At 39.6% G+C, this 20790-nt stretch overlaps 4 protein-coding genes across 9 annotated transcripts; all 4 read right to left on the reverse strand.

Annotated features, from left to right (window-relative positions):
* Positions 1-130: 130 nt before the first annotated feature.
* Positions 131-6355, reverse strand: LOC135652229 (phospholipase A1 PLIP2, chloroplastic-like). 5 transcript variants are annotated; one of them, XR_010502092.1, is made up of 7 exons: positions 5271-6355; positions 4181-4654; positions 4002-4061; positions 3087-3503; positions 1920-2992; positions 792-1036; positions 131-699 (listed from the first exon to the last, which is right to left on the reverse strand). XR_010502092.1 is itself a non-coding variant. In XM_065173034.1 (5 exons), the coding sequence occupies exons 1-5, from the start codon at positions 5907-5909 to the stop codon at positions 2420-2422; spliced, it is 2163 nt and encodes a 720-aa protein (XP_065029106.1). In that variant the 5' UTR covers positions 5910-6355; the 3' UTR covers positions 131-2419. The 5 variants fall into 5 exon arrangements, 1 of the variants encoding a protein (XP_065029106.1); XR_010502091.1 differs by having other exon boundaries at positions 131-433; positions 566-699; positions 792-2992; XR_010502090.1 differs by having other exon boundaries at positions 131-433; positions 526-699; positions 792-2992.
* A 2545-nt stretch (positions 6356-8900) lies between these two features.
* Positions 8901-10375, reverse strand: LOC135652230 (uncharacterized). The gene has a single exon (XM_065173035.1). The coding sequence runs from the start codon at positions 10118-10120 to the stop codon at positions 9020-9022; it is 1101 nt and encodes a 366-aa protein (XP_065029107.1). The 5' UTR covers positions 10121-10375; the 3' UTR covers positions 8901-9019.
* Positions 10376-11110: 735 nt separating this feature from the next.
* Positions 11111-14508, reverse strand: LOC135652512 (uncharacterized). The gene is made up of 2 exons (XM_065173489.1): positions 14155-14508; positions 11111-12146 (listed from the first exon to the last, which is right to left on the reverse strand). The coding sequence occupies exons 1-2, from the start codon at positions 14376-14378 to the stop codon at positions 11228-11230; spliced, it is 1143 nt and encodes a 380-aa protein (XP_065029561.1). The 5' UTR covers positions 14379-14508; the 3' UTR covers positions 11111-11227.
* Positions 14509-15592: 1084 nt separating this feature from the next.
* LOC103970456 (uncharacterized) lies at positions 15593-20028 on the reverse strand. 2 transcript variants are annotated; one of them, XR_001976164.2, is made up of 2 exons: positions 19381-20028; positions 15593-15705 (listed from the first exon to the last, which is right to left on the reverse strand). XR_001976164.2 is itself a non-coding variant. In XM_009384235.3 (1 exon), the coding sequence occupies exon 1, from the start codon at positions 19870-19872 to the stop codon at positions 19432-19434; it is 441 nt and encodes a 146-aa protein (XP_009382510.2). In that variant the 5' UTR covers positions 19873-20027; the 3' UTR covers positions 19171-19431. The 2 variants fall into 2 exon arrangements, 1 of the variants encoding a protein (XP_009382510.2); XM_009384235.3 differs by lacking the exon at positions 15593-15705 and having other exon boundaries at positions 19171-20027.
* Between the last annotated feature and the right edge of the window lie 762 nt (positions 20029-20790).

Consider the following 20790-nt stretch of genomic DNA (forward strand, 5'->3'; position numbering starts at 1 on the left):
CCAAGATTAAATTGAAACCAAACAAGTGGATTGTAAAGATGAACAAACACAATCTTTTGATATGCTAATTGATTGCATCAATCTGTAGATAAAACAGTACCTTTCTTTTTTTGTTAGTCACAGGGCATGATAATATCTTAAGAACATGATATAAGCTGCAAAGTTAATGTGTTCAGCATCAAAGTTCATGGAACAGCAAAGATTAAAACCATGGCCATGCTGAAGACAATTTCCTCAGGAAACTCGAGCAAGGAATGAGAAATTTGTAACCTTGTCAAGTTGGACACATCAATGGATTCTTCACTAGATAATTCCGAAGAAAAACCGGGCAGAAAACGTGAAGAAGTAGGCCTCTCTAACACTTGCATGACTTTGTCCAATACACATCCAGAAAAGGCCAATTGACTGTAGATTGTCATGAGATGACTGCAACCTGTCAATACATACAAATACTCGGCATTATTATCTGCTAACATTTCAACATGTTACGAGTAGAACGATCAGCGTCCGACATGTAATCCTCACTTGAGTAGCCGTCATAGTCCCACGCATACGATACTCGTACCTGACTGAAGAGATAAGCTTCAAAACATCAACCAGGCAAAAGCTGGGACCTCAGTTTTGTTGCTGTTCTTCACAGAAAGGTTTGTTTGAACAAGACAAAGGTTGAGCTGATGACTACATACATACAAATACAACCTGTAAATACATACAAATACTCTGCATTATTATCTGCTAACATTTCAACATGCTACGAGTAGAACGATCAGCGTCCGACGTGTAATCCTTACTTGAGTAGCTGTCATAGTCCCACGCATACGATACGCGCGTCTGACCGAAGAGATAAGCTTCAAAACATCAACCAGGCAAAAGCTGGGACCTCAGTTTTGTTGCTGTTCTCCTTCACAGAAGGGTTTGTTTGAACAAGACAAAGGTTGAGCTGATGACTACCTGCCAGCACTTGGATGTGTATATTTCCATGGCACAAGAAAGAAAAATAATTGAGCCTTAGTCTCCAATATAATCTGCAGAAATGCTGGAGAAAAATAAAGTGATGCTTTAGAACCATTGGAATCAGTCAAGTTATAGAACTAAAAAGGGAACATCCAGTCCTGGGAAAATTTTATCCAAGTGACAAGAAGTTTTCAGCCTGCCTCTCGAAGCATGCCGCCAATACACCCTACCCTTTTGGGCGACAGGATATTGAAGGCCCGGACAGGAAGTGAACGGAAACATGATTTTGACATATCTTACTAGTTTTTTGGAATTCCGACACAAATCTAAGTTCTAACAAATAGCACGGTATAATATATGTTGGAAGGAAAACAGAAGGATGCTTGCCGAAGAGCAAGATGCAGATATTTGGGCAAGTTAGGTTTAAAAGAATGCGATACTATTGTGGTGAAAATGACAGATCACAAATGCAAATATGTGGCTTCTCTTCAATCACTTGAAACTATTCATTAAAGAAGCTAAATTTTGAGTTTTACTGTCATGGTTTGTAATGAGAAGCCTGAAACTATTCCTTAACGAAGCATAAGAGAAATGTACATTGATCACGTTTTGGATGTAGAGCTCGCATTTGTATAATGATAATTATTGTCATGCAACTCTTCTTGCCAAAAAATATCTGCAATGCATATATCTCATGAGTTGGCAGACAGCAAAATTTTTAGCAAAGAAGAGATGGCCATATTTGTCCCAATACTATCTAAACTGACAAGTATTAATAGAATTTTCCAGTAAATGGCAAGTAAAGCAAGCATTAACTGATCCAATTAAGTAAACAAAAAATAACAAATAAACCTCATAATTCAGAAGAGCTATATGGTCTGATTGGCCAACTGATAGAACTAATCATGACATATCAGTCATAGCAGTAAAAAAGGACCAAAAAGCAAGTTCAGGATTAAGCTTACCAGAAAGAAAAAAGCCAGATGACTTGTGATGGTAAATTGATCTCAGCGCTTAAGAGTGTTGATCACATCTCGTCATACTGTATCTCCTTTTTCTTCCACAAATTGGTCTGCAAATACCTTCAACGAGGATACTAGAATATATACAATGTAAATATGACACTCGATGCATGCGAGACAAATTACTATAATGAGTCAAATTGTACCTTAAATTAGAGAACTGAAAATTATAAAAAGGCTTCGGGATGAAAGAGGTTCATACTTAAATACAATCTATATGCTCATGATGTATATTCTTAAATTTGATATTAAGTTTGAACAGGCAAAGATATGTTATAGCAAAAACAGAAGTTAATAAGTGAAAAATGAGTTAATTTTTTGATTAAAAAATGCATTAATTTCTATTTATTGTGAAAAATGACAATTTTTTCCTTTCAATTCCAATATCCTTTGGAAGAATCTGTATGACGAATAAAGAATGCAACTGCATCAAACTACAGCAACTAACTGACAACAGATAATGCTCCCAAGAGCAATAAACGTGCTGGAAAAAATAGCACGACAAACATATGCACACGCTGAGATGCGACCAGCCTTGCAAACCGCTTGAGTGTTCTACTTCCTCCATGGAGAACACTGACAAAGTTGAAATGGTTTTGGTTGGAGTTGGTTGATCCAACAGATCTGGTGGTGACAACAGTGGGATGCACGTCCTGTGTGGCCACAAGAGGCCACCACATTCTGCGACGGCGCTCCCTCCTGGCTTTTCTAATGAGTTTAAGCTCTTGACAGACCACACCACGGATTGATCTCAGGTAGGAATTTGTATCATGATCCCTATATACTGTTCCTTCAGAACCATATGCGGATGGGTCACTAAGTATCTGAAGAGGGTGGGGAGAGTTTAGGAAAGCTAAACTTGCAGCCTGCAGTAGTCTTTCTGAATCATCTGAATCCACTGATGAATTGTCCAAGATGTAGAGGCCACTGCCTGGGGGAAGAAGGTGGTGATGCGGAGAGAACTTCTCTTCAGGTTGTAGTATCAAAAGCTTCCCCATAGGAGCATACAACAGTTTCTGTCAAGCAGTGGCACAAAAGCAAAGAGCGTTCGTTAAACATTCAATATGTATTATGACATTCCAAGAAGCTTCAGAATGGAGCAAACTTTACCTGGTTCTTGAGGCATGGATGATTACGAAAGTTGCCATTAACTGCATTGAGAATCTTAGCTACATGATCTGGATAGTTGCAGGAGAAGGCTCGAGGAACAATGTCCCTATGCATAGTTATGGCTTGGACATGATATTTTGGCAATCCCAATTTGCGAAGCAAGTAATCACCACCACACATTATGGATGGCGCACCAAATGTTATAACAGGAAGCAAGGATGTAGCAGGCACTTCTCCTCGTATCAGTAACATGAGATTCACAAGAAGTGCAAGACTTCCCCCAAGAGAATGACCAGTGAAGCGAAAAGTTGCAGATTTACCATGAGACTTCAAGTGAGTTCTGACTTCTGGTAGCATCTGTTGGTACATTCCCTTGGCAGCCTCATATATACCTCTGTGGACAGGTACATCTAGTCCCTAGAGCATGAGCCGAGATCTTGATGAGCACAAGGTGAGATGCAATATTATTTTGTTTAAAACAAATTGATTAGCGCACCAAATAAAATGAGAACAGTCTAGGAAGCGCCAGAATATGAATTGTATTGGCCAATCAACATGCAGAAGTGATGTCCAGAAAAGGATTAAGATATTATGTCCATAGAAATTGATACAAACCGATCTTGCACATCCAATCTAAGATAGTTTAGATTAGTTTTAGAATATGAAAAATGAAAATAAAAGATAAAGAGTTTTGTCCTCATGTGCCTGGGTATATCCAAAGAACAGAACAGAACAGAACATATTTGACTCGAGCTTGCCCCAAAACATGCAAAAGCCGAAGACTTTGCCAAAACAGGCCCCACATTTTCATTTAACAATTAACAATCCATGTAGACGGAACGAGCAAGTCCAACCAAAAAAACTAAAAATAGCACAAAAAAAGGTTTATAGATAAATTTTAAAAACAAATATTACCTCAAATTGAATGGGTTCAAAAAGAAGATTTGTTTGCCAAGAAGCCAGTGTCTCAGAACCCTGCAAATCATAAAATGAATCAAAACCAGAACTATAACTTACTTGACTACAAGAAAAGAAAAAAAGAAGAAGAAAATAATAGAAATACTCAACAAGAGTTTTGAAGAAGGAAATTTCACCTGAATGACAAAATATCTTGTAGCACTTTTATCATCATCACATATGTACCATTCACATGGTAAGGACTGGCTTGAATTCAAGTCCTCAGCAATGGCTTGTTTCATTTCCTCCTTACTGGCTACTGCTTGAGTGACTAATTTTATAGTGGCCATGCGAGACACCTCTTCTGGACTCACACTTCTGTCTTGTTTGTCGTCGCTGATACCTTCCATCGGTTTCTCGCCGTCCTTTGTCTGAGCAGCACCATAGGGCAGAGCACCCGTAGTCTGATACTGCAGATTGGGAGCAGCAGATGTACTTACGCTGGTACTATTTCCCTTCATTGTGTCAATCTCTTCTGAATCGCTGTTTTCCTCTTTCAGTTCTTGATCTTGGGATGGTCTCTTAGCCTCATCGGAATTTAGGGACTTTCCGTTATTCTCCAATGACGAAGCAACAAATCGTAGTCCATAGCATTTCAGGAGGTTTTTTGGCTGAAGGAACAAAAATAAAACATGTCTCAAATATTTTCCTCCTAGAAAAATAGAACATTCAACTAATAGAATCTAAGATGTCTGGTGAAGTTAGGTGGAAACACATTGGATTGGAGGAGACTTTTAACACTCCATAAAAGTAAAGGTTTCATCAGATTGGATTGCCCAACTACCGGAATGGACGAAAACAACCAAAAATTTCAACCTCCAAATTGGAAAGGGAAATCATGAAAACCCAATTTTTCTCATGTCTACCAACCTCTGCTTCACTTTGAAAAACTCAGAACCATGTTGAACAAGGCATTCTCTATGAGGAATAAGAACTAAACATTCAACCAATACATCAGACCAAACATATCCATGTGATGCTTTCTTGAAATTCTGAACATATGATCTCCTTCCAAACTACAAAATTTCCAGTCTTTCTTGAATCACAAAGTTTAACCAATCAGTAAACATCTCAACTTCAGAAAATTGTCCTCCTAAATTGATCCTAAAAGAAACTCTACTGAAATACCAAACATTTCAATCAGAATATGCCATAATCGAATTCTCTTTCCATCGATTTAAAGCAAAAAGAACGACCGAATTCAAGAAATGCGTGGGAATTCCGTACCTTGATCTTGGAAACGATGTATGCCAGGCTACCGAGGTAGGCCATCTTGGCGTAGAGCTCTGTCTCCACCAAAGACACCCTTCGGAGCAACCGCGAGAAGGACTCACGATCGAACACCAACTTCTCCTCCTTCCCCACGCCGTCGATGACGCACCCTTCCGAGCCATCTTCGTGGCCGCCGCAGCCGCAACCAACGCACCGGTCGCCGTCCTCAACAGCTGCCGCCTCTCGATCGCCGCCGCCCGCCGCAGCCCCCTCCCTCTCCGCCCACACCGACCTCACTCTCAGTATCTTCAACACCCAGTTGTCGCTCCGCTGCTCCGCCGGCAGCTCCTTAAGCACCTGTGAGTCTTCTGCCCTTTCCGCGACTGCAGCCTCCTCGCTCCCCTTCCGCTTCCCCGCCACCGCCCCACTCCGGCCGGGCCACAGCCGATCCAGCCGCAATGGGAACATGTAGGAATGCCTAGCAGCCGCCGCGGGCCCCGACGCCTCCGCCGCGCTCCCACCGCCGGCCCCCGCGGCGGCACGCGGCCCCAAGGTGCTAACTTTCGTCGCCGGGTGGTGTTGTCGGGCACCGACATCGCGGCCTACGGCGAGCCCTGGAGACGGGGCCCCCTTCATAAGCATCACACCGTCCATTTCTCCCTCGTCCAATCGCTGCACCCCCTGAAACCGCAGCAAGCCGCGAGCTTTCGCGCAAAAGAAGCGCCTTTGGCTCCCCTCCCGCGTCTTGAGCCTTTGTCGGAGGTCGAGAAACGAAGGAAACGAGAGAGAAGGAAAGCTCGAAGCCTCAAACGACAAAAGATCTCCGAAACAGGCGGAAACACGTCCTTCACGCTGTGTCGGCAGCAGGAAGAACAAGCCAGGTGGCACCGCAAACGAAACGCTTAATGAACGCGGATGATTTAGATTATGGAAATAAAAAATCTTGTTCGATCTTATTCTACTATTTGCTATTGTCTGATCGTGTTCTCAAAACTACTCCGAGGAGAGCGCGAGAGAGAATGGCTTCCAAATAAGTTCCGCAAACGGATGGATAGGCGAACACGTCATGAGATGGAGGATTGTGACTCAGCAGGGCAGAGGCAAAGACAGCAGAGATCAAGATCAACATTAATTCTTGTGTACGCGTCTTCTTCCTTCTTTCTTCTTCCTTCTTCCTTCTTTTTTCTTCTTCTATTATCTATTATCAAAAGAAATAGAGCTTTGTCTCAAATTGAAAGTGTTCTTTTTTTCTTATGGAGTTTTCTTCTTCAGAAACTCAAAAACTTTCTTGTTCTTCTTTCTTCCTCCCCAAGTAAACAAATACGTAAAAAAAACAAAGTCTGCAGAATCCTCACTCAGCTATGAACATGAAAGATTAGAAGCGTGATGGATGGTACACAACCAGATCAAAACAGGTGCCTTCAAACTAGATCCAATTCTTCGATCGAGGAACCCGATGTAAGCATAAAATATATGATATATTATATGTATTACAAAAAAAAATTATACCAAGATTAAAATCAAATAACATTAGATCGAATTTACGATACGTACCTATTGATACCATCTGGATTAATCAAATTTATTTTAAATAAAAGATCAATTAATTTGTACCTGCATCAGGAGTTGGCATGCAACACCGAGAACTTGGTTTGATCTCAAATGTTATCAGAGTTGAATTAACTCGAAGAGTTGATTGAATTCGATGTAAGAATTATATTTAACATATACATGTTCAAGAAATGAGGTTATACGTTTACTAAAAGATTAAATAAAAAATACTAACGGAAATACAATAATAATATTATAATAGGACTGACTCTAAAATGGATAACAAAGACTGCTTCTTTTTTTCTTTGTATATACAGTATTGCGTTGATGCTATGATTGCCACAAGAAGAACGCAGAAGAAGCTGTAATTTTATATGTAATTCATGGATGGAGGAATTCAATGACAGAGAAAGAGGAGATGAAAGTTAAGACGACTTCAGTCGGGAAACCAAAGATGTAGCATCGATCGAGGAAGAGAGAGGAAAAGCCACGACAACCCCAAACCCATGATGGACAGGGAGGTCTCCTCACCATTTCTCTATCTCTCTCTTCTCTTTCATTGACCTGTGCCCAACTCACATCGGTCGCACTATGACCACCTTCGCAATAGCGACATATAAAGGTCAGACTCTTTGCTTCTTCACAACTGGTTAGGGAGACATGGTTAGGGAGATGGGGTTAGAGAAGGGGAAGAGAGGATGAGATCCTGGTTAAGTACATCGCCGCTAATGGTATTGGAAATCGGAGGTCATTGCCTAAGAATGCAGGTAAAGCAAGCTCCACTGCTGTGACACTCTCAGCTTTACCTCTGATCTGCCGAAGCTGTTCTTTCTTTTCCTTTTTCTTGTCTCTGTAGGGATCGGAAGGGCTGCTGACGTGTGGGAAGAGCTGCAGACCCAGGTGGATGAACTACCTCAGATCTGACATAAAGAGACGTAACATCACAAAGGAAGAGAAGGTCTAGTGATGTCCATCCTCATCTTGTCCTTTACCTCATACCTTCTATTTTCACACGCACATAATTTAATTTAGCATGTGTTTAGTCTGAGACCATATATGTACTATGTCTATCTAATTGCATAAAAACTCTTAAAACAAAATATTTATCTAAATATATAATTTAATTTATCATTATAATATCATAAGATGATGTTTCTTGGGTATTTTATCTGGAAATACTATCGCTTTTTACCGAAGAATGCTCCATATATTAGAGTATAATTAGGTCCCCCTTCTACGAAACCAATCCAAACTTTCACATAATAATTAGTTAGAACATAATTTTTAGATGATTAATATTTTTTTACTTTTTTTAAAAAAAATGATAATTAATTATTAAAATTTATGATTTTTTTTTTGAAGTGATCGAATGTAACTAATATCAACTTCTACTAAGCCTAACTCAAACTTTTTAGAACATAATTTTAAGATGATTAAAATTTATTTCGATTTCAAATATAACTCGATCAACTTCTAATAAACCAACTCAAACTTCCATCGAAGTTTTACTTCTTCCACTTTATTCTTTCAGATCCTGAGTTTCTTTTTGTTTTTCCATCCAATTACCATGCGCACATTGTCATTTGTCATGTGTCATGGAAGAACAGTGACAGTAGAAACCAAGTCACTGATCCGTGTCGAATGGGGGACAAGAGAGAGGATCCAAAGCCACCTCGTAAAGTGCCCACTTCACGACAATGGCATACAGAAGAATGGTGGAACCTACGAAGCAGCACTGAATGCCCACAGTACACAGGTGTGGAAGGTCCCACAGTTATACCAAGACGAGACGGTGCATGAGAGATGATGACAACATGCACAGTTGTACGGCCCACAATGCCTGATTCCCGTCCCTCGTCTCCAAATGCCAGGTTCAAGTGAATGGTGGGGTCCCGGCACGTCACGTGCCTGGGAGGCCGCACTCACAGCCTTATTTGTAATGTATGCAACAATAGTACAAGCGTCATTATTGCACCTCAGTATAGAGTAAACGCAACTATGCCTATACTAAGCAAACATAGCAAGCATCACATCACTACTATATCGTCTACCCATAGAACGAACTATTATATCTATGCGAGGCAGAGTTATGAGGAACAGAACATAAGGATAGGAAGTTATTTTGGTGAAGGAAAACAAGAAAACGAGTATACAGAACGTAAAGCGAGCGTATGAGATCGTTCTTATCTTCTTTTGGGTGATGGGATCATGTTTTACCTGGAGGTGACGGGATTGAGGGCTTTGGCGAGACCATTGAAGACGCCGTAGCTTCGGGAGGAGAAGCCCAAGCAGCCTAGGAGACCCTGACGGTACGGCAGGAAGGTCCGCCGCCTCATCTCCTCCGCTTGCGCGCGGTTCGCCGTGTAGTGGCGCTCGTGCGCCGTGGGGCGCCGCCTTCCCGACCCGTTTGCCGGCCGTTTCGACTGCTTTGTTTTGTTCTGCTCCGGTGCCGGGGGCAGAACCGACGATGATGCGGCCGGAGGCGGCAATGGGGGCTTCGATTTGGAGGAGGGGGAGAAGGAGATGGAGTGCCAGAACTTTTCCTTCTCCCTGCCGTTCCCTCGCCCGCTGCCTTCGCTTTTGCTTCGGTAGAGGAGATCTTTGAGGAAGATCCATGGTTTGGAGTTCCTGTTGCCCGAGGAGGAGGCCGAGTCCGGCGCCATCGCAGCCTCCTTGGGATCCGGGTTGAACTCGAGCTCCTTCGCTTCTTCCTGCTCCTCCTCCTCGTTCCTTTGACATCGGAATCGAGGGCTTCGAAGGGGCGACATGGATCTGGTCCTCCGATGGATGAATCTGCCCCGGATCCTGAGGCGCCGCCCCCTTCCGCCCTCCTCCGGGGCTCCGAGCGCCGCCATTTCCTTCGCTTCCTCTACATCGTCACAGTCGTCGTCGTCGAGATCCATCAGCGGCGCGAGGGACTGCGGTCGCAGGTGGTGGGAGGAGGGCTTCATCGGGCGGATCTGGCCGTTGAGAAAGAGCTCGTCCGCGGAGATCATCGTTCCCCCGCGAGCCGCGCCGTCGAACTCAAACGAACCAGAGCCGGACGCTTCGTCGATCGCCACGGAGGCAGCGGCTGGGGAAAAGGAGTAAGGAGGGGAGGAGAGGACGTAGTGGACGGGGCTGGCGGGACAGCTGAAGAAGTAGCTTCCGGCTGCGGCCGTGGCGGCACCACCATCACGGCCAGGGCTGGAGGGGGCGCTGACGAAGGGGGTGGAGGTGAATGAGGAGCCATCATCGATGGTGCCGACGGGGAAGGAAGGGTATTGCGGGCGGCTCTTTAGCGTTTCGCCATGGCCAGGGTTTTCGAGCTCCATTTACTCTCTCGTGCTTTAGTCCCCCTTCTCTTCCTTCTTCCGACGTCGCTCGTAGAGAGAACCAACGAAGACAGAGAGATAAAGAAGGCAGAGAGGGGGGGAGAGAGAGAGAGACGAAGGTAGAAAGGGAGGCGGCGATGGCAGCGCGCGCGGGATACTGTCAGATAAATAGGAGACACGCAGAAGGTTGTTACTGTTTACGAATAGTGGTAGCCCTGATTTTAACTGTAATATCGAGATTGCCACCCATTAGTAGTTTGACTAAAATGCCACAAAAGTATCAGTTAAATATTTAATAGGTAATAAAAAAATATATTATATTCTGATAAAGATTTTGACGGATTATTATATGTACGTATAAGCTTTTAGATTTTAAAGGGACACATAATAATACTAAACTTGAATATAGAGAAATTAATACGATTATGATGACTGCTTTCGAGAGTTTGAAGTGTGACGTTAGGAGGAGGCCTCACCGGAAGACCTTTCGGGTTGTAATATCTAAACCTATAGAAAAAGAAAAAAAAAGTCAAACTTGGGTACTATAAAAACCTGTAAGAAAAAGTCAACCTTTGCTCGACGTGCGGTGCATGATTCATGTAGTATGGGTGGGTCCACGTCGTAGGTCCGCAAGGCCCCACGTCTCACGTGCAGAGTCTCCTCGGATCTTGAGAGATGGAGAAGAAGAGGGTGGCATGCACGTCTGCTTGCTGTCAGTATCAACGTGCTCTCCTTCCCTATTTACGTTCAGAATCTGAACTATGCCCTGCGATCTCAGTATATAAAATACTTACACGTGTATGCTTCTCATCCTTCGTGCACATAATAGAAGCATGCAAATGCAAATATATATGTATATGTATATATAAACAACCATGGATTCTAAGTAATGGATGAGATATTTTTATTGTCTGGAGTTGTTCTATTAATGTAGTTTGCTTTCCTACTACGAAGGGTAAGTAAACCTTAAAACAGAGAATGAAATATTTGCCAGATTAATGGCTATAGCAGTATAAGATGCTACATGTCGATGTAATGTATGGAAAACAAGTTCAATTGGGTCTCTTAATCTTAACTGGTGCTAATGATACAACTAATTTTCTTTTGTTACTTGCACAATCCAGCTTGATTCCTTTGCTTCCTTCTATGACGACCAGACTGAGGTGCTGAGTGCAGTCCTCTCTTTCTGTTGTGATTGTTCTTGCCAGAAGATGCATTTTTACTTGTTGAAGGACCAACCAATTCTACACCTTCATCATCCACTTTGTTTTCAGTTCCTGGAGAATCTGATCTCAGGCAATCATTGTTCTGGTTTGTCTTCATAATCCACATTCGTGGTTCCATAGCTTTATCTGTCAACTCTTGAATGCAAGACTTCCTCTTTGCAGCTTGTGATTCACCAACTCTGTGAGTCTTCTTCATATTGGTTCTTCCCATGTTCAGATCAGTCAGAATTCTCCTACCGTCACCTTGTAGCTCTTCTCCGGCAACAAGGAAATGAGTCTCTTTTCCATGGTCACATCTTCTAATTCCATCATCCTCGTGGTTGTTCCTCAAATTCATCTCTTTGTTTCTAGTAACACCCATTTTGCAGTTAGATCCCATTTGTTGGCTGTGTTTTAAGGTTCCAGTGTTTGGTTGCATCCTCAACTGGCTTCTCCCCACCATGCTCAAACTGTATTGTGGTACTCTTAACAAACCAAGAGCAGGATCGACTGCAAAATGGTGCACAGTGTTTGTGTTTGAGTTGCATGGATGTCGACTCAGAAGACCACTGTCCAAAGCAGCATTTTGTGGGTAAGATTGTCCCCTATGAGTGTGTCCCAGCGAAGGGGCTATATTTTTTGGAAGGAGCCTTAATGGGGGAACAAGCACAGCATTTTGGTGCTTCTGCGACCGAATGCTCCTTGGATCATGTCCTGGCTTCATTTGATCTGTGTGATTACCAAGTCCAACAAGAGGATGTTCCTTTTTGCTAATGGAAGATGATGCCAGAGAAACGTTTCCTGTTAGCTTCTTGTCGTTCCTGTACACGCCAATGATTAGCAAGTAGGAAATAGTACAAAAAGGAATGCAAAACATAGAATAGAAACATTAACTGCATCAAATAGACTCATCATTTTCTTGGTAAACTATAAAGTGACTTTTTTTGCCTGTAATGTGAAGATTCAGCTATTAATAGGTAGTCTTGGATTACAATTAGCATATAGGATGAAGAGCAATCATTCAAGGGAAAAACAAACATAATCAGTCAAGAAATTTGGTATAAAAATAGTACAAAATATGGTTTTCATGACCTTGTACCTATATCATGACCCAAGCATAAATAAAAAGGACAATGAGTAAAGAAGATTATGCCATCTCCACAAATATAGTTGGTACCAGTTCTAGGCAATAACTTGTTATTGTTTTACAATATGTTATCCCCTTCAAAAATAGCTTTATCAAAGCTGTCCTCTTTCATAATGGTCAGTAGTTTTCCCTAAATTCAGGCTTAGAGATTTGGCACTCCAAGAACATTGAGAACCAAAAGCATCACCAGGATCTAAGGTTACAAAAACAAGAACTGAGGTTTTTTTGAATCAAACAATCAACTTAGGTACAGAAATTTGAAGTAGAATATTTTGTTATGGTATTAGATGGTAATCGCAACAATAATTTGAAGTTCCAGAGTCTTACTATGGATCATAGTATATGCCAACATCTGGGTGGTCTGTCTTGATTTATAAGTAATATTGTAAAATAAATAGAATTCAGCATGAACTGTAAGAGTAAAATCATCCACAAACACAAATATTATCATGGAACTATGGTTACAAAACATAACAAAAAGATCAACACTCTGCACAAGTGGCTATAAGTCAAGTAATTAATAAGAGATTTGGAAATAGCAAACTTCCATTAAAAGAGTGTTCAGACAACTAGTTATCTGATAATTAGAAGAAAATTATGGAAAAGCCAGAAACTGCAAAAATACATAATATAGGCTTTATGATGGAGTAATGACTGATCTTACCTATGATTGGGTATTTAAGTTTCACAGTCAAAGGTAAAGTAAATTTTATGCTGAAAAATTAAAATGACAATATTCAGGAAATGTGGAGTAAGTACTAGGCTCACTCTTGACTGCAATTTGGTTTCATGTCAACATGCCTCCTATGATTCTATCATGATGAAACTGTTTCTTACATCTGATGCACATGAAAAATTCTATATCTTGAGAGAAAGTTGCTTACATTGATATTGGAATGTATGTGCTTGGAAAAAGGTTGAGATTGCATATTAGACACCCAACTTTTTACTGAATGCTTCAAATTTTATGGTCTACTAGATTTAGTGCAAGGATTTGACTTCCCTGATGACCTTTACAGGGAAGGATACAGATGGGAAGTGATTACCTCTTGACATAGGTCATTTTGTAGGACTTGACGGATCAGGAGTCGGGCCACTTCGGGAGTCATGGAGGATCTACAATGGTATCATCGACCCCGAGAGGGAGCCGAGTCAGAGCCACATTGGACTGATCGGCCTATTTGGAGGTGATCATCAGACATCAGGAGCTACTAGGAAGTACATGGTAAATGGTTGACACCTGCAGGCCCAATTGCTCTAGGAAATCACACAGCTACAAAAATATAGAAAATCGAGCTGTGAGATGCTGGAAAGTGATGGCATTTTGTCCAACTAACCAGCACTCCCTTTACAATACAACAATATCTGCTCATAACCAAAACTTCAAAGAAGCACTACCTACAAACCAAGTGAAGTTTTGGTATTTAGATCACCATTCATAAGGCAGAAGGATGATCGAGTCGAACACCTTGTTTGAGGTGACATTTTTCTGTCATTTGCATATAATACATGGTCTATACTGAGATGCTAACAAAGTTTATTCCTATTTCTCAAATCTCTATCCCATGTCGTCAAGATCTTGTCGTGCCAAGTTAAAGAGATCAATCTCCAAACGAGGAGATCCATCCACAAAATCCAATCCTAAAATGAAGAATCTGATAAAACCTTAAAGAAGGGATCACCTGAGATTGGAATGGGCGTCCAATTCCTGATCTAGCTTGCGCCAGTCCACTCCTTTCTCCTCTAGGACCACCTCCCTGGGCCTCGCGGACCCGAAAGGGTCAGCCTTTCTCTCAGGCTGCTGCTTCTCGTCTTCCTCTCCCGCGTCCTTCCCCTTCGCCTTCTCCAGTTCTTCCTGCTCCTCTCGCTCCACTTCATCGGCCCACGAGAAGCTGAAGGAAGCCATTCTGGTGCTCCTTGCCGCCCAAAACCTCTCCTTTCTCTCGCTCGCTGGCGTTTGAAATTTCAAATCGCTGTGGTCGGTAATGGCTAGGGATTCAACTTCCACTTAGAGCGTGTGGAGCGTTGGATCTGGATCGGATGGCTGGTAGCGGACCACATCGTTTAGTGTCGGATCCCCGTATATCTATAATATAAATATAATGGATGTATATTTCCGATACATATTGAAACCATAGTACATTGGCATGGGGTAATAAGGTAAATATATAACTATCATGCTTGTAATCGGTTGGTCTCTTATCACGTCTCCTTTCGTGCAGCTTCCGAACTCTCTTTGGACCATATCAAACACCACTCTGTATTTATTTGATGAAATTTTCTAAGAAAGATTTGCATTAATTCTAAGGATTTCAATTGCAATCCTCAACTCTCTTCATCATGCATGGCTACAGGCAAACATCGACATGGAATTCATTTTGTGCATTTCATATCATCAGTAAAGCAACCAGAGGCCTTCATTGTGCTTCCTGAGAAAGACAACTTACATCTACTACAAAATTGGAAAGATGATATAGACCGAAGCCAATAACTGCTGAATATTTATGTGTAAATATAAAGTATTATATCTAATAATAATTCTTTCTATTGTTTTTGTAAACTTATTTCTTATTGATATTTATAAAGAAATTCTTGAGGACGCTTGTGAAAGGACTCCACAGTGGAGTAAGAAAGTATCCTTTTCTTCATGTCTCAAATTATTTCAATCATTTGCTCTGTCTCATATTTGGTTATTCTGATTCAAACTTTTTTTATTAATATATATTTTATATTTTCTTTCCATAAAAATAATATCATCAAAATTTTAAAGTAAACACAACTTATATTAATTTTAAATCATGGATTGAATAGTTCTTCTCCTAATATTTAAATTGTCGTAAGACATAAGTTATAATTTTATTATTCTACATCAAAACACATCTTAAATCATTTTTGAATGCATCACTATACACCACATGATACTTAAAAAATTAGAACTGAAATGAATCTTTTTTTAGTTCTTAAAAATTATCTTCACAAGACTCAATCCATTTAAATTTAAGATACATTATCACAATCCATATTTATAAAAATATATATATATATATATTATTTTATTATTTATAATTTACATAAGATATTTTTTTATCCTTAAATTCAAATCCTTATCTTTACAATAGTAAATATTTTATTAACTAGTCAAATAATCATCATCTTCTTGATAAGGCCACAAGTAACAAAAAAAAATCTCTTTCACCCAAAGTCTCCGATCTATTGCAAAGTAGTTGATTGTTCTGAAAATAAATATAAGATAAAAAAAATATCAGTAACCAGGTAGGAACCTCTGAAAAATTATAAAAAAAAATAATCTTCAATATTTATGAAACATATACAAATGTCATAACATATTGATTCATTATAAAAAAATGATAATTCTTATGTAATAAATAAAATCATATATCAATCACATGCAACACAAATTTAATAGTCAGATAATAAAGACATACATCACCCCCGATAATGCACCCATATCGCACTCCCAATAGCAGATAGAGTGATATCCCTTACCCGCCCAAATGAGGATACATTTCTCCTAACAGCAAATGAAGAAAACCACCAACCATCATACATTTCTCCTAACAACAAATGAAGAAAACCACTAACCATCATGTCTAACAGCCCACTAATCCTTGAATGGAATCACCCTACCTACCCTTTATACGGATACATAAATATCCATGATCATTCAGTTACATTCATCCATTCATTCATACATGCATCCAAGAAATAACATGATAAAATATTAGAGGGACCATGTTTGATGTATGATTTGTTAGACTATGTCCATTGGTAGCTCCGCATTATGATAGGCTTGTAGTTTCTTTCATAGGTTGTACTTCCAATATGGATCACTAGCATAGTCACAAATACTATATGACAACAATCATATCAATATCATAAACTAAAAAAAAAGTATAAAACCAATAATTATTTCCAAATGACACATAGAACTTTAAGTTCATGAAATTATAAAGACGTGAGACATCAATCTCTCAATAGTCATCGATCAACCAAAACCCTAATTAGAATAACCTAATTAACTTAAACCAAACTCAATTTGATTAGGACCTAATGAAGCTAACCTTAAATCCTTATAGAACTTATATGGAATCATATCTAATTTAGATTTAATTGATTTCAATTAAGTCAAGTAGGTTTGAAATCATCCTAAAGCGACTTTAAGCAATCAAACTTATCTGATTTAGACAATTAACGAACTCAAACCAATAAAGGAAGAGGAAATTGGACTATATAGTATAATGTTAGCCTAAAGTAAACTAACACACCTAAGTCTTGGACGGGTCACTGTACTGCACATGATTATCCCAAGTAATAGGTTGGGCTGAGATACAATGGGCTAGATAAAGGAGTGATGATGTGTCTAGTATCAATTGCATAGTTCGGTGAACCTAACTTCGTGGACCAAGTTAAACCTTACTCATAAGTTGAGTTGAGCCTTACCACTAAACTAAGTCACGCTTGGCTTGTGAGTTGGGTCGTGCCTCGATACACGAGTTGGGGTCATGTTTGACTATATGGACTGAGTCGTACCTTGCCATATGGGTTAGCTCCTACTTGACCACATGGGCTGGCTCGTATATGGCCACATGGGCTAAGATATGCTAGGCCACATAAGTTGAATTGTACCTAGCCACAAGGGCTGAATCATGCCTGGCTACATGAGTTAAGTTGTACCTAGTCACATGGGATGAATTATACGTGACTACAAGGGTTAGGTCATGCTTGGCCACATGGGTTTGGTCGTACCTTACCACATGAGTTAGATCGTACTTGATCACATAGGTTGAGTTGTACCTAGCCATATGGGTTGGGTCGACCTAGCCTAGCAAATCAACCTTAGTCAAGTCAAAAACCAATTAGACTCCTCTTATCATATTATATTTTAATATTTTAAATTATTAAATAATAACTCAAATCCATATATTAAAATTTTTAAATTCGTAATCTTAAATTTAAGACTAATTAAATCATAGAAATTCATAATTCTTAAAACACATATATCTCTAATTAAATAAATTAAAATTATTATATTAATCTAAAAATAAAAATTTAAATAAGTAAATCAATCTTGAAATTCATTATAAGTCAAATGATCATTCTAGCATTATTATCATAAAATTTTAAAATTAAAATATTATTATACATCATAAAAATATAACAGTTGATTAAAAAAGAATAGACGATCCTACCTCTTTTGACTATCGTCTCTTTAGGATCATCTTCTCAAAAAATCCTCTACTCAATCCTCCCAATGTAAGACTCGGTGGAGAATAAGAAATGAGAAACCCCTTTATATAAGAGAATATGATATCTCCCCGAAAGGTAAGTATTAATTTACCTTTATATAAGAGATTATGATATCTCCTCGAAAGGTAAGTAATAATTTAATTTTTATTTTTCTTTCACATATAAAGATAAAAATATAATAATTATTTCTTATGATTTAAACATAAAAATAGAATATAAACTATTTACTTCCTAAAAATCACGCTACTTATTAGGAAAAAAAATTAATTTATAATTTAATTGATTAGTAAAATTTGATTAAGGAAATCAATTTTAATCATTTTCTTAACCATAGTACACAAACAAGAAAATTAACAATTTAAATAAAATAATATATTATTTATAATAATTAATTTATGTTAAGAATAAATTATCGATTATTATATAAATAGACATTCAATTCACGATCAATTATCAGATGTTAAAAAAGAAATCTTCTCCTGACAATCTTTAGGCGTCCTTTTTTGCTTTTCTCATACAATCTAAGAGATAACCACTATCTTAAGATAGTTTCCTGGAAACATCAGTCCTACTCTCTTAAAATTTATTTTCTTCTAAAAATCTTGAGATTTATCTACTAAATCTTTTTTGCCCGATGATATATATAAAGGTTTACTACAATGCTTACATACAATGTCATAAATGGCACAAAGTAGATTGGAAGATTGATTTGCCATTTTGATCAGTTCAAAAGCAACCTAACTCAACACATGATGAAGGTTACAGAGAGCATTTATATCTACAAGAGAAATAAAAGAGAAGGAGAACTACTTACAAGCCAAACAACCTCAACCTCATCCCCAAGGAAGAAACAGGTTTGCTCAGAATTAGTGAATTGTCTCAAAATGGTCAATATCAGATTTGGATCACTTGCCTAAGACATCTCAAAGTGTTTCAGCTTATATAATGCAATTCTCACTCTCAGCAAGGAAATCAAAAAGTTACTCAAAGTATATTCATCAAAAAAATATGTTTCTTACTTGTACATGTCAATATATATACATCCTTCAAGAAGCAACATAGAATGCATAATATTCTCCTAGGAAATATGGCAATTTTGTCTTAATTAGCTTAAAGTTATAATACTCTTGTAGCTTATAAATCCAAATTTATGAACCAATCTAATAACATCCAATGTGCCAGTTTTTGCCTACAGATTCAACTAACTAAACACAATGCTTGGAGAACCCTACTTAATCCACCATAACTTGGTTATCATCTCCCTAAAGTTCAAAGATGAGGAGGCAACAAATGCAACATGAGTGGTTGTTTAACAACATTGGTACATGATCATATCTCTCTCCATTCAAGATCAGAAACTAAGAAGCAAATGGCAATCATATGAGATGCAATTATCGATTCGCAATGATGTTCAATTACCCCAACAAAACTGAAATTTTAAGCAGCATCTTTTAAGAATATAAAAAGCTCCTTTACATTGATCTTCAATTACTCAATATAAAAACATTTAATCTAAAAGTTCACTCCTACAGTCTCACATTAGATAAAGGGTTTCCAAGGAGAAAACAAAGAGAATCAATCATATGTAATAAACACAAACATATTGTTTGCATCCAAAGAAATATGCCAACCAATAATACCTCCATAAAAGTCACCACAAAGCGGCGCCATCCGCTTCCCTTCCGCGTCGCTCACCAACCGTGGACGAGCTCGGAGCACTTGACCTTGATCCACCGGAACCCCTTCCGGAACGACGCCTTCACCTTGCCCTCCACCGCGTACGCCTTGTAGCTGGCTACCCGCCGCCGCCGCTTCGCCTCCGGGTCGGTGAAGCACCAGGCGCTAGACCCCGCAGACGACAAGCCGCTGCGTTGGGGCGGCGGGAACGGCGGATCCCGAGACCGGCGCCGCGGCGGCGGCGAGTGATGCCGGTCCCGGTCGGCGGCGTGGTAGGAGGTCTGGTTGGCGCTGAAGACGTTCCCCTTCACGATCTCCAGCCTACGGTCTCCGGCGCCTGCGCCGTAGGCTCGGAACTCGTTGCGGTAGCCGCCGTCGTACGGTCGATGGCCACGATCGTGGTCGGCGGCCGAGTACCGGTGCTCGTCCCGGTTCCTCCGTTCGAAGTCATCCATCTCCAGTGGGAGAGAAGGCAAAGAGGGAAGAAAGGCTTTAGAGAGAGAAAGAGATCGGCGGAGATTTGGCGTAACAATGCAAATAGTTTTGGGCGATGAGAGACTTCAAATTTAGGGTGAGGACGACTAATTATAACTGCATTTTTCGAACGGTGAAGGAAGGAGTTGGCTTGCCTTTTATTTTAATTTATTGTACTTTCTTTTTGTTGGTAAACTCCCTAATATTGGATTCTCCATAATGTTTGTTAGTTCATGATATATATATATATATATATATATATATATATATATATATATATATATATACTTTATGATACTTTTCAAAGAAAAAAATGACAATTTTGTTTGTAATTAATCCTTTATTTATAATTATTCATTATTTATCCCCTTCCAGCAAGAATTGACGGTGGAGTGAGTGTACAGCACGCAGCCAACTCAGTCGTCTTTGTTCCACATACAAGGAGTGCCTTCCAAGCCTCATTACACACAGAAGAAAACAATGAAATGGATGATGATGATGGTGATGAATTTATTATGTTAATCCAAGATCGTGACAGTTCATAACCTGTGTTTTATTCGAACAATGTCTCCAGCATCCCTATGGAATCCTAACACTTCGAGATCGAGTTATGTACAGAACAGTATGTTTACTAATAAGTTATATTTTGGGTACACGTCAAGTCAGAATCCATACCAAAACGTTGTTTGATATGTCCACCATGCTAACCCAAGAATTAACAGGGGGAGCATCCCGACACGCCAACCCGAGAATCAACAAAGGGAGTATCTCCACACGCCAAGTCAGTGTCTGACACTGTTTGGTACATCCATCACGTCAACCTACGTACCACCGACCCTGGTATAGTAGTATAAAGACCTATGACCGGCATCCGGCTCAGGGGGAAAAAAACAATTCAA

Source organism: Musa acuminata, chromosome BXJ3-11 (genome assembly GCF_036884655.1).
Source record: "Musa acuminata AAA Group cultivar baxijiao chromosome BXJ3-11, Cavendish_Baxijiao_AAA, whole genome shotgun sequence".
Classification (NCBI taxonomy): domain Eukaryota; kingdom Viridiplantae; phylum Streptophyta; class Magnoliopsida; order Zingiberales; family Musaceae; genus Musa; species Musa acuminata.

Coding starts and splice junctions, on each gene's coding strand:
- LOC103970456 (XM_009384235.3), bottom strand. CDS start 19,872: ATGGATGACTTCGAACGGAGGAACCGGGACGAGCACCGGTACTCGGCC.
- LOC135652229 (XM_065173034.1), bottom strand. CDS start 5,909: ATGGACGGTGTGATGCTTATGAAGGGGGCCCCGTCTCCAGGGCTCGCC. Junction 3,504..4,001: donor TTGAACCCATTCAATTTGAG/GTAATATTTGTT, acceptor CTCATGCTCTAG/GGACTAGATGTACCTGTCCA. Junction 2,993..3,086: donor ATCCATGCCTCAAGAACCAG/GTAAAGTTTGCT, acceptor ACTGCTTGACAG/AAACTGTTGTATGCTCCTAT.
- LOC135652230 (XM_065173035.1), bottom strand. CDS start 10,120: ATGGAGCTCGAAAACCCTGGCCATGGCGAAACGCTAAAGAGCCGCCCG.
- LOC135652512 (XM_065173489.1), bottom strand. CDS start 14,378: ATGGCTTCCTTCAGCTTCTCGTGGGCCGATGAAGTGGAGCGAGAGGAG. Junction 12,147..14,154: donor GACGCCCATTCCAATCTCAG/GTGATCCCTTCT, acceptor TGGCGTGTACAG/GAACGACAAGAAGCTAACAG.